Source organism: Taudactylus pleione, unplaced genomic scaffold, assembly GCF_031769625.1.
Source record: "Taudactylus pleione unplaced genomic scaffold, aTauple2 ptg000004l, whole genome shotgun sequence".
NCBI classification, from domain to species: domain Eukaryota; kingdom Metazoa; phylum Chordata; class Amphibia; order Anura; family Myobatrachidae; genus Taudactylus; species Taudactylus pleione.
The window spans coordinates 8978973-8992991 of NW_028284407.1; the positions used below are offsets into that span (position 1 = coordinate 8978973).

The 14019-nt window shown below is 38.2% G+C and overlaps 1 protein-coding gene across 1 annotated transcript in view; it reads right to left on the bottom strand.

Moving 5' to 3' along the window:
* The window catches only part of LNPK (lunapark, ER junction formation factor), a 107904-nt gene that overhangs the window by 50559 nt on the left and 43326 nt on the right, over positions 1-14019 (bottom strand). Inside the window, exons 2-6 of the mRNA XM_088473783.1 lie at positions 9412-9483; positions 8140-8181; positions 4662-4849; positions 4493-4551; positions 3549-3589 (exon numbers count right to left, since the gene is read on the bottom strand). Of these exons, the coding sequence (XP_088329909.1) occupies positions 3549-3589; positions 4493-4551; positions 4662-4849; positions 8140-8181; positions 9412-9438 (357 nt within the window). The 5' untranslated portion in view covers positions 9439-9483. The remainder of the gene's footprint in view (positions 1-3548; positions 3590-4492; positions 4552-4661; positions 4850-8139; positions 8182-9411; positions 9484-14019) is intronic.

Sequence of the window (14019 nt, forward strand, 5' to 3'; positions counted from 1 at the left end):
AACTGTATATTTGCCCATATTTACGGGGCATTGGGGTTGGGGTAGATATAAGAGGTGATATCTTTTAATACTGACATTGTCCCTGGGAATTAGGGAAGGCTGAAATCTATGTTAAACTGTGCAGAAAACTTGTTGCTGCTCAAAGTAACCAGATTTTTCTACTGTGGCTGAAAAAAATTAAAGCAATTGTGTAACTATTTGCTATACATTAAAGAACCTTTTCTCTATAATTACTGATTAGGAGTTTTCAAAATGACATTTACATAAAATACCAATGTTGCAGAACACAGTCTTCAAACCTTCCTGCAAACAAATGCACAAGAGATCTAGTACCTGTCAAACGTGATTTCATCCGGCATATACACCGGCATAACCGGAATAATTAGTATACAGGATAGAATAATTAGAAAGTACACAGACATCAAGTTCAGTGTTCTATCATGTAGGGTGTTGAACCACCTGTCCAGGAAACCACCACAATATAAACAAGAAAAAGGCTGAGATTACAACCATTTGTCTTATACTTAAATAAATGTATTCATACACAAACCGCATGTGTAAGTCTTTTATAAGGCAAACTCATTATCTAGAAACAAAGTCATTAGCGATGGAGGTAGAAGGGGCTAACTGTTGCCTAGACACCATATACTAAATATCTATATGCAAGTGACTGACTAGCAATGTGTAATTCAGAAAATACTATAGTTCAAATTCTTAAGTGCTAAGGGAAATATATATCACAGTAACTAGGTAAAAAAGTCTATGCTGTCTATAACATGTTAGTCCAGCTCAAAACCACAATCTATTAAGTTGTTTTTTGCTCAACATTTGAACATCCACATTCGTAATTTTTCTAGACCTGACCTGATAGATTATGAAACTACATCACGTTCTATTTTTTCATGAAGGTATAGCGTTCCCGCAAGACTATTTCAGTGGGGTGCCGCACCCTGCTCGATTTTAAGAGGCTAAAATGTGCCCTGACCTTATGGGGGATGCGGTCAAAATGCAGATGGACGGGAAGTCGTCTGACTAAAATCCCGGTGTATAAATCCCGACGTGGGACTAAAGACAGGCGTTGAATTCCTGACACCCGTCTAGATCCAGACGCCAGAATCTAGTCAGACGGCTTCCCGAACGAAGGTAAGCCGGGAAGTGTTAGCGCATAGCCGCGAGCAGGGAGGTTTAGGTTAGGGAACCCTTGGGGGGACTTAGGGTTAGGCACCACCCCGATAGGGTTAGGTTTAGGGTACAGGGAGGGGGTAGGTTAGGCATCACAGGGGGAAGGTTAGGGTTAAGCACCACTACGGGGGGTTAGGTTTAGGCATCACATGGGGGAGGGTTAGGGTTAGGCACCACTAAGGGAGGGTTAGGGAGGCGTCGAAGCCGGATGATTGGCTGAGACAGAATCTGTTAAACTTAAAATCTGCACAACGCCATTTTGCGAATGGCCGCCTAGCGCCATTTTAGCGGATCTCACACATTATAAGTACATACGGCGATGCTATTTTTAGTGTTGTGCGATTCCACGCAATAGAACAATGTTAAAAGCCCTCATTATATAAACATACATTTACTAAAACATATATGAACAACCCTGCAAAACACGTACCACGGTGTACTCCACAAACACGTAGTCGCACAACACTAACTAGCGTCTTTTCTTAATATCCTTACACTTTGCACACTTACACAGGAAGGTTCCCTAGCATTAAGGTTAATATCCAAGGTTTTATTCATTATTAATTATGTAATAAAGCGACTGTATTTAAGATCTTAGGTTTAATACATGATAAGCAGACAGTGTTTGGTGCCATTCTGAACCACTGTTTATTTGCAGATTTCCGGTTCCATCAGCAAGGATATTGCAACATGCATCTGGGAATTATAGATCATAGAGAGATAGGCAATGAAATGTACTCTGTTCATGTAATGTAATTAGCCAGTTTAGACTTGTTCTTCAGCAGGAAACAGACACAAAGAAGCTGTTGGAGGCTGAACTATTACAATACAAACTGACTATGAACTGCATTGTAACAGGAGAACCAGGAAGAACAACCAATGGGATTATGCTAGTTTGTTCTATTGTATTTCCTATCTCTACAAGGGTTTATATGCAAGCACCCTGAATCTGCAAGTCAGTCATCTTTTCTTTGCTGTTGACGGAGGTTTCATAGTTGATGCTGGATTCAGAGCACATGCGTATGTATTCAACTGTACCTAGTGATTGTATAATCTGTTTGCGCTAATTGTATTTAGATCACAGTATGTAACTATCTGCTTTTTGGTGAATATTATCTTTTTGTGCTTTGGAAACACAATCAAAGTCTGGAAAGCAATTGTTTCTTGTGCGACTTATAACGCTAAATAGCGACATTTAGGGTGTATAGATAGGTAGGAATCATTAGAGGGGAGTTAGGGTACTTACCAGCCCCAGTCGGGCTCCTCACGGTTCGAGCTTCCAGCGTTGGTATTTAGTCCGCCGGCATTACATACAGATTCCCCTTATGGAGGCACCCCGCTGATCATATCCTGGCACAGAGGCCTGCGACACCCCGCCTCACGCTGCTCCTCTCCCTGTCTCCGCCATCCCCCAGTGAGCAGAGGGTGAATAGATGCCATGTGCATGGCATCTATTCACAGTGGTGGGAGAGCACGCCCCCAAAAGGATGAAAAGGTGGAGTGTCGAAGTCAAGCCTCTCCCCTAAGAAGCCACACCCCATTTTCGGGTACAGATGTGAATTGCTACTTCATCGGCGCCCTGCCCAATCAAGAAGCTAGAATGAACACTTTTCCCTTTTTCCCCTGGAAGTTAAACTCAGACAAAATGATGCACGGTTTATCCTCTTTAGAGTATACAGTCTAAAATTCACAAGCAACTCTAGCTGCATAGCAGATTTAACATTTTTCCTTAACCCCTCCTTGGCTTAAAAGTTCAGGCAAAAACATGAGCAATATATACATGCTACAGAATAATGTAAAGTTTATTTAACATTAAAGTATCCTTCAGAGATGTACAGATGTGTCCTCATACCCTCAATACGTCATGCAGCGCGACTTGCCTGGCGTGAGTAAGCCACCAGGGTCACATGCTACTCTGCTAACATCGGGGGTCTTTTTTGGCAAAAACATGTCTAAGTCAGCAGGCTCTGCTGATTAATTTGATATGCGACACTTGTATATCTGTGTGCACCAGAGTCTGTATATGAAGCACAACGGAACTTGGAATGAAAAAAGCTGCGGCTGCAACATTGTAGCACTACGTATACAGATTCAGAATCTCAGGTGCACACAGATATCCGCAAGTGTCGCAGATCAAATTAATCAGCAGAGTCTACTGGTGCGTCGAAGTTTCATCCCATTGCAACTTAGAAGAATTTTCGATAAACACACACCCGGAGCTAGCAGAATCACACGGGACCTGGTGTGTCAAGAGGGGCTTTTTAGCACGATGGTAGCAAAAAGGCATAAAGACATCTGTATACAGCGCTTTTCTGGCAGTTAATTTTTCTACATTACATACAGTACATAAACAAGAGACTACTCACAATTTTTTTCTTCTGTGCTTTTAAGTCTTCTAGTGCCTCATCTGTAATTATGCAAAACAAAAAGGATTAACAAAGTGTACAATGGAACTAACTAAATAGGCAAGGTAATGTCAAAATGCTCAGGTACTTTAAAACACAAAAAAAGTTACTTATGTGAATACAGAATACAAAGTAAATGTCTACTTAGCATTCATTTATTACCAATATTTACTTATTTCTTTTTATAGTGCATCACATTTTAAACCCCAACACATTTCCTAAAACAAGCTGTTCATATAACATGATCCTTATGAATCAATTACTGTAGCTGCCAAGACAAATGAAAACGTGTGTGTACGGATGTGAAATCTGCATGTAATATGACTGTATACAGTTTATAATAATTTATGTTTCTTCTCGATCACATTTGTTTTACACACAAACTTGCCTACTTTTGAAAAAGCATTTCAGGGAGATTGTGAAAGCACCACCTATGAGCGCGGCGGTAAAGTGGACGTGTACTGCCTCATCTGGGAGGCGTGTCATAAAATTGACTTGCATCTAAATGAAAACGAGCCCCAAATAGTATTAGTTGAAAACACACTGATACTTTCAGGGCTTTCTCATGTATTGTATTTTACAAGAGGTTCCATACAAGTGTCCCAGGAGACCTTATATGAATATAAATGTAGCCATAGGGATCATTGTGCCTTATAACCCATGCAGATGCATTGTGCCTTATAACCAAATGATCCCATTTGAATGCATTTCTCTAAATTATTTTTTTTTCCCCCCCAAGTATATAACAACTACATAATGGGTGTAAGGTGCCATCAGGGAGATTGCTACTATCTCAGATAGTCTCCCTGAGTGTCAAGGAGAGTTGGCAAGTATAATTCTAAAAGTTGATATATACCATGGTCATTGACAATTACCAGTAGTAGCAAATAAAAAGTCAAGCTTACTATTTCTTTCTGTTCGTTTGGAGAACCATACTATAAGCAGCTTTCTAACGAACCATATTCTGTGGAAATTAAGGTCAGGGAAGAAAATAAAAAGGTAGGGAGATATAAATACTACATATTACATTGTAGTTAATTTGTTAAAATGAACATAAATTAAAATGTAACTCACAATACTGGGAAAAGCAGAAACAGAACAATTATGAGGAGTCTCGCTGTTAATCCATCAGGAAGGTACCATAGGTAAACACTGACACAAGTGATGAGGTAAGTAATTAGGGAATAGAAAACCAGTCTTCTGATCCAAGTCTTCCGCAGCTTCAGATTTTTATCTTGAAACTCTTCTAAAGATTGGATTTCCTACAAGGAGACATTAGTAAATGCAGACATACTGTGGTATAAACTGACATTATAAAAATTAAGATGAACAAAAATTAAATGATTAGAATAAACACTTACCAACAATCCCTTGCTCATAAATCTCTATTGTAAATGCAAACTAATAGCGATTTATGGAGGCCAGAAAACAGCCCATCTGCACCCCTTGATCTTTATGCCAAAATAATAAAAGAGGATGAGCACCCAGAAAGTGAAAGGCTGAATGGGTGCTCATGAATGGAAACCCAATGCTTAATAGAACCACAAAAAATCTAAAATTCTGATTATCTGATCAAAGGAGGCATCTTATAAGACCCACAAATTCACATATAAACATTACCATTCCTCATGAGGGCTGTAAAGGGGTCACACTGACAAGGGTCATTAATTACTGACGTGGTCGCATGGGATGCGAACACCGCCAACTGTGCTTCAAATGAAAAGGTGCGGCCACACAACCCTGCTGTGTTTAAGAGAAAATCCATTCTACACATGTGCAGAACGGATCTCCTCTGACTGCATGGACTCCCCTGCAGATCCAGCAATTCCGTCCGGTTTTGCCGGGGAAAAAAAAATAGTAATGTAAGTGGTTAATAGCAAATTGAACTTGTCACGTTGTTAACTACAAAATTTTTTTTTTTTAATTGTAACATAAATAAGTTTATGGTATTTGTTAAATAAACGTATTCATGCTTTAGACTTTGTAGCTTAATTGTAGTTGAGCGTGCAGTCAAAAAAAAAAAAAAAGTAAATTGACTCACAAAATACTGGATAGATGCAAAAGTTACAAAAAAAATTAAAAAGAAATTGTTACTAAAAAATTATAATTTTAACAACATCAAATACATGTGGATCACAAGAGAATTAAAAAGTACAAACATTAAAATTACAAACATCTCAGCAAAATTCCAAAAACATTTAAGCAACAGCAGAAAGGACAATGAACAAGAAAAACAGCACAAAAAAAAAAAAAAAAAACTTTCATGCACTCATAGGATGTTCCCTTAACACTATTTCTGGAGTTATGATCCAGATTACATTCCCCATTTGTGCTGCATATTCTATCATGAGCCCTTCAGCAGTCCAGTACTAAAAGCCACTAAAACACATTTGGTTCATAATAAGCAGCTTTATTCTAACAATGCAATTCAGTGTTCAGCTAGGGGAACCATTCCCTCTTCCAACTCTAAATCTGTGTGCATGATCTAAATAACCTCCCATCCCCCCACACAGCACAACATGGTTTTGCCTAATTCCAAGACACTGCCTTCTTGCTGGAACTACTCCAGCTGCAAGATCAGCCCACAACTGTTCAACATACAGCATTTAATAAGAATTGATTTTTATTTTATTTTTTTTTTTTTTTAATTCGCAAAAAAATCTTCTGCACAATCTCAAAAAACAAATAACCCTGTTCGTAAGATTTGCGAGTATGTTCCAGGATAACACATTTATTGATATATTATGGGAAAAAAAAACTCCAGTATTCACACAACAGCATCCACATTTTAAGACCTATTCGATCTACTGATCAAGTGGCCAGAGATATACCAATACTGCAGTTATTACATACTGTGATGTTACAGGCACTGACTGTTCTAAGCTTACTGATCTTATTTACAAACCAGCCAATACCCAGCTGGTTAGAGGTGAAAATGTTCACTTTTACTTTTTTTTTTTTTTAAGTAATAAATGAATTTGCAATTAATTACAAAAACATTTAGAATGGAGGACATCCATTAATTCCCAGCAAGCTGGAAAGCAGACGCAACCATTTAGCACATCCACTGTGGAGTGACCTCACCCGTGTGAGGAGGCCATTTTCTGATGTTATCCCTTGTCACATTCCATCATCACTGATTTTTTTTTTTTTTAGCGGTACTCACACAACTTATGCCTTGCTTTTTGTTTTGTTTTTTGAGACTTTATATTTTCTGAAAACACTATAATTTTTTACTCATTCTATAATTTGTTTTTTTAACCCAAATGGCAAAACAAAAAAAATGTAAAGAAAGAGAATCAAAAGCAACCATGATTATTATTATTTTTTTGTCTTATAAGTACCACAATAATACTTTGTGATACTTGTTTTGCCAATAATCCACCTTTCCAAAATAGTAAAAAGCATGTGTAGGTTTAGACAATAAAAAAATATTTAACTTTAATTGAAAATGCATTTTCTTTTTAAATTTTTACTGTCTCGGTGTAAACGTCTCCTACGTGTAGGAAGTATTTGAGAGCCCAACAAGGTCTGGCATTTTAAAAACTAGACAACCTACCACATTAAATGAGTGATCACTTTTTTTTTTTGTTTTATTTGGCACAAGATGGGGGAGATAAGGGATTTAGATTTCCCAACCCCACCAGACAGTAGCTACTAATTGGACCACATTATTTGAAAAAGAGAGGACTCCCCTCTTTCATATGTTAGAGACTACAGATTTACAGGTTTAATTATGGGGGGCGTGAAGAGAAACAGTGCCCTGCCACCAATATATGGAAAATGTCTATTTTCCATAGGGCAAGGTAATATCGTCTGACAATAGCTTACAGTGGGACACATAATTTGACAAAGCAGACTCCCCTAATTCAAATATGGATGCCCAAAAAGTTACTGGTGTCATTTTGGGGGTGAGAGGGCAGAGAGCCCTCACCCCATATACAAAACACATTTGTTTTTCCCCAGCAAAGCATAACATTGTTTAGTGTTCACAGGTGATCACACTGATCACCAGGCAATAACCTCTATGAGGCAGTTTGAAAGAGGGGAGTCCCCTTTTTCAAACAAGGGTGCCCCATCACTGTAGGCATCAGGGTTGGGGATATAGAGGGACTAAAAGACTCTCCACATTGCTAGCGATATTCACTGCTCCTGGACCAACCCAGTGATCCTCAGCACTCCCCACAGGTGAATAGTGCCAGTGGGGAGATTGTAAATTACCTGGCGGTACATTGCTGCAGATGACGAGTGAGATTAGTCATCCGCAATTTTAAGGTATATGTAGATGGAAAGTCCCACTGATCCTCCGCAGCAAAGAGGTTAAAGCAGCATGTGACAGCTATAATTTCTACTTTTGCCTTCATTAGTCCAGTATAAAAACACACACTATATATTGTAGGATCATACATTTACCCACTAGTTTAACCAATACAAAGACATTTTTTATAGGCCAAAGTAATACAGGTGATAAACCCACCTACAGTGATTCACACTTTTGAAGAACATAATTCCACCTACATTATGAGTCAATTTGATAAATAATTATTAATACCTTTTCCATTTTCTCCAAAATTTCAACAGTGGAAGGTTTTACCTGTAAATGGGCAAAGGGAAAAAAAGTTTGTAACATCTCAAATTATATATATATATATATATATAAAAAAGTCACCTTGTTACTGTACAGGAATGTCAAGCACCGACCACCACCAGTGCTCTAATTAAGACACAATTTTTACTGGAGAGAAGCTTCATAATCACTGATCACCACCAGAGTCATTTGAATATGTTCATATGCCCAAATCATAGTAAAATAAAATTAAAAAAACAGATTTAATAGTACAATGGCATAAATGTACAAAGCGAAGCACTGTAGTATTTGGTTATATTTTCTTTTGTGTACTATTTGTATGAGGCTAGAATAATTATTTCACTAAAAAGTGAAGCTTTCCTGAAAAAAAACAAAAAAAACAAAAACACTGCTCACACGTGTACAGGCTAATCTTACATACTGTATGTCACGTCTCCTAGATAAAAGTTTTAAACTAGAAGTCATGGAACATGTATGTATATTAAAGTCTCAAGTATATCTTGAAGATGCTTGCAAAGTATGGGCAGTTATGTATTATTTTGCATTCCAAAACATATTCACACAAGTGTAGAGCTATGAAGGATGGCATGGTAAACACACTTGGGCATGATTTAGAGATAGAAATAAAAGTAAAAAAAAAATGGAGCAATTTGCTCCTGGAACAAACCATGTTGCAACGCAAGGGGTGCAAATGCATTTATTTTATTTTTTTTTCATGCAGGGGAAAAACAAAGTGCATTTGCATGTAGTGAACACATACTGGTTAGCTGTGGGTTATGTAATAGGTTTTGATATTAGGAACCAGCAAGGTCTTGGCAATTAGTTATAAGACTGGTTTTGACTTATAATTATGTGGTGCTTTAAATTTAGCGGTAGACTCGTCGAAAACAAGCCGCTCCTGAAACTCAAACTATTTCTTAAGCCCCTAAATCTCACTCAATGGTTTTAAATCTGCCACCACCTGCAGTGCAACATGATTTTGCCAATGTGCAAATTGCTCCTTATTTGATTTGCTATGGATTAAGATCATGCCCCGTCTCTCTAGGATAATGCACTAGTTTGAGAGTTTAGGTCACATTTATTTTTTTTAATGAAAACTATTCAGTGTTTGTGAATCTTATTGTCTGGTATTTCTAATAGGATATAATTATTTTTGAAACAATTAAACAGCATAGTATGGAGGCAGTTTGAATTTCTGGCTAAATATAGAATTCATAATAGTACAGATGTGCTTACCTTCCACCTGGAAAGGAGTGCACCCATTATGTAGCAGTAAACAAAATTGCTTCGATAAGTAAAATCAGCAACCTAAAAAGAAAAAAAGGTGTGCAGGATCACTGTAGCTGAAGTCTGATTAATACAAAAGACATTAGACATGGAAATCTACTTTCCTGAGGGGCGATTCAATTTAGTGCGAGTTGAATAGCGCCGGGAAGTTGGCCCCGGAGCTATCCAATTCAGCGCTCTATTTAGTCCGACACAAGTTAAGTCGGAGTATGCCGGTTCTCGTGATTTAACAGGGGTGTTTAGTTACGAGAACCAGTATTCTCCGACTAAAGTGCCAGCCGCATGGCTGCTAGCGCTGCAGTAAGCCAGAAAACAGCCTGGCGGCCGTTACTTTAGTCGTATTTCTCATCGCACCCTCAGGAGGTTGCGAGAAGAAATCAATTAGTCGCCCTAACAGCGCAGTCAAATGAATAGCTCCGGGAGCTCCCTCCCGGCACTATTCAACTTCGTTTAATTGAATCGCCCTGCCTTATTTCCATGATATCAGGTAGCTTCATGCTACAAAAACAGGAAAATATATACACTTATTTCAATTGGGATGTGACTTAGCATTATTACTTATTTATAAGTCAGTCCTAAGATTTGTCTAGTTCTATTTAAGACAAATAGGAAGAAAAAAAAAAAATGCTATAAAAACACTAGAGTACCAATAAAACTATAGGATTAAAAGTATTTTTCAGACGCAAGTAGTTTAACTTATTTATAGTTGGAACACTATGCAAATAACTAGAATATCTGCATCTAGGAAACACTGTCCTCGCCACAGTAACAGAGAAAAATGAACAAACATAAAAAGGCCACATTTCTAAAAGGGTTATCCACGTCCACTCACTAAGCCCAGCTACCCCATTTGCCAAATGGAGATGACCTCTATACAAAGTCTTGGATGTAAGTGTAGTGGCATGGGATGGTAATAATCTTAATGTATGCCCGGTATGACATAAAAAGGTCTAGAAAGAAAGATGATTAACAGAACCTTCAAAGTCAATGATGTAGAAAAAAAAAAAAAAAAAAATATTCATACCCTTCCTGAGAGGAGCCGAAAACAAAATGTCCGGGATATGCCTTCCACTTTACTGGACACTAACAGCTCTAAATATGGAAAGGCTTTGAAGCTCAAAGCACATAATTCAATTCAACTAGATTTATTAAATTAAATAGAATAAAAAGTATTCTGTAGTGCTTAATAATGTATGTTACCCAAAAAGTGTACAACTTACAAATAGACTACACAATTAAAGAAAGGTTTGTGGTTAAGTACAGGGTCAGGTATATATTTTTATATTTGTTTTGTCCATTTAGAATGCACACATTATAGAAAAATAAAAGCAAGATAAGGGTCCATGAGAACTGTTCACTTCCACATTCTAAATCTTATAACAAACTGCATAATACCCTTTATATATTGTACTCATCTGGCAATACTTCGCTTGATTGTAACATATTAGCCACATGAAATACAGCACGGACTGTGGGCCAAAGTTTATTAGGACTGAAATTAGGATTTCATACAAGAAAAGCCAAATTAAATACCACAAGTATAATGATCATTTAAGTGATCATGTTTAAAGGCTGTTTTTATATCTAGCAGTAGCTAAATTTCCTCTAAATCATGAAAGACTCCTAAACCAAACCATTAAAAAAAAAAAAAAAAACACAATGAAACAAAGTTATTCACACTTTTGCACGAGCTATATTAGTTTACTATATGGGGCAGTTTCAATTACCCAAAGGTTGCATCGTGTGGTCTCTTCTCTAGGGTAAAGTGCCCAGAGCTATTCAATGAAAGACCCACGATCCACCAGCATCCTATGCTACTATGGATGGTAAACAGGATTGCCCACTGGAATGTAAGATATCCCCCCAGCCCACCTACCTATCAGGCTATCTGGCAATCTAGTACCTTTAAAGCACCTCAGACAAAATGAGGGTGGATTCAGTGTCCTTCAATAGGATTTTAGACAGCATGTCTCATGTACTTAGAAAGTGCCCACAAGCTTTATGTTAAAAAAAAACAAAATAAAAAAAAACACCACCACCTTTTCAGTTCTGAACTGGAAACTGTTTGCACTTTGATATAAGATAGTAATTTTTAGGTTAGATCACAAATTTTCAATCACTATGCCGTGGGCACAGGAGTTTGAGTTATAGTTATGTGCCATTACCCTGGCACCTGCTCCCAGCAGCGTCACCGCCATGATGCAATGATGTTGCCTGTCAGACGAGGAGAGAGAAGTCTAAAAAGGTATGTAAAATAATCTAGTTTTCCCGCTAGGCTGTTTTAGCTGGGAGACGTGCCCTGCCAGGTTTTAAAAGAACAAAATGCACCCTGCCCTTTTAGCAGTGCCGCACTAAAACAGTTTGCATTGAGCCTTCCCCACTGGCCACAGTGTCCCGCGGGTGGGAAAAGTTGCAGTGACCGTGATGAATACCGGATGGGCGGCACAACAAAGCTAATATTAAAACTTGTGGTCAGTGCTCGAAGTGGGAATTTAGAGGTGGAAGTATGGAAAATTGAAATCCACACACACACACACACACACACACACACACACACACACACACACACACACACACACACACACACACGAGGAGTGTCAGCTCTTGGGGTTGTAGTACCTGTGAGGAAAGTGGCTGCTGGGTGTAGTTAGTGCAGACACTGGGGGAGTTTCAGCTCTTAGGGTTACTGTGAGTAAGGACAGCAGGCAGCCGGGTGTATTGAGTCAGTGCAGACACAGGAGGAGGCAGCAGTCGGGTGATGTCACTGAGCTATGGGCGGCGGCATTCACACACTGACTGACTGGCTGCTCACCTGCTGCCAGGTTTGGGTTGTAGGCTGGGGACTGTGCGATGTAACTGGTCCAACCCAGGAATACAGATATGCCCCGCCAGGCGCCGCCACTAACACCCACCACTCATCTATAGAGGGAGAAAGACAGCGGCTTGCACCAGATTCAATAAGCCGCCTCTTCTGATTGTAAGCCAGTCCACGAGCTGGGATTGGCTGATGGCCGGTGCTAACTTTAAACTGCGATGCAGCTGGCCGATGGGACCCGATACTCCCTGCTCTATAAAAGAGCCGCCGATCGAGATGTGTCCCAGCAGCACAAATCTCCACACAATGCCGCTACTGGTACATTCTCCACTGTGGGAAAAAAAAGTGGCGGCAGGTAGTGGCGTTATGTTATACCGGCATATATCACCCCACTTAGAGCACTGCTTGTGATACAATAGCACGTGGTGAGGAATCCCTTTTAAAATTTTGTATTGAATTAAATATTAATACATTCTCCATTAAATTTACATTTGCACATAGCACTTTTGAATTCTCCTTTCTAGACCTCCTTATCTATATTAAAAATGGATTAATACTAGGAATTAGAGGAAATTGACTGATTCAAATGAATACATAGAAAAAACTAGTGAACACCATCCAAATTGGTTGGATGGCATTCCCTTCGGGCAGTTCCTAAGAATCAAAAGGAACTGCACCGAAGAAGAAATTTGCCAACAGTTGGATGAACTGTCAGACCGTTTCAAAGTAAAAGGATATTCAGAGGAATCTCTAGAAAAAGTAAGAGTTAGACTAGGAACATTTCAGAGAGCTGATTTAATTAAGGAAAAGGTTAATTCAAAAGAAGATTTCCAGTGGGCCTTTATTACACAGTATAATTCCTCTTATAAAGATTGAAAAAGTTGTAAAAAAGCATTGGAATATCCTTAAACAAGATCCAATTATTGGGGATAAAATTCCAGAGAGACCTAAATTTATATACAGAAAGGCCCATCTCTGAAAGAAAAACTGGTAGAAAGTAGTATAGAGACAGAAATAAGGCAAAATATAAGAACCAAGGGCTTTCATCGTTGTGGAAGCTGCTTAATATGCAAAACAGTTAAATCAAGTGTTAAGAAAGTTACTGATTTTACAGTGAATGGTGTAAAATATCCCATCAATGAATTTATCACATGCCACTAAGAATGCGATATATATTTTGGAATGTGCTTGTGACCTATTCTATGTAGGCAAGACGAGTAGAAACTTGAAAACTAGGTGGGCAGAACATATATATAACATCGCAAGGGATTGGAGACCCATGTAGTTTCCATGCATTTTAAACAAGTACATAATTCAAAAGAATGCCATAAAAAATGTATTGGGCATACAAGTGGTCATGCCCAAATGGCGGACTAGAGACTTAGATAAACGGCTGTCTCAATCAGAGATGAGAAGGATTAATCAATTAAAGACCCTTGTACCCAGGGGATTAAATGGTGACTTTGAATTGAAGTTTTTTTTTTAAATTTATGTTATTTTTTTATTGTTAGATGTCATCTATTCGGGCTAGTATATAAAAAAATGTAATAACTTTTTTTTTTCATGAAATATAACAACTAATATTTTTATTATATTTATGTGTTTTATGTCACCCATGTATGGACGTTAATTATGTACCTAATATCATCCCTTTGCTGATACTTATGATTGAGGATGGACTGAGTGCAGTATGGAGGTCCTCTCTATTGCAAGATCGAGTAAACCAGGAGTTTTTTAATTTT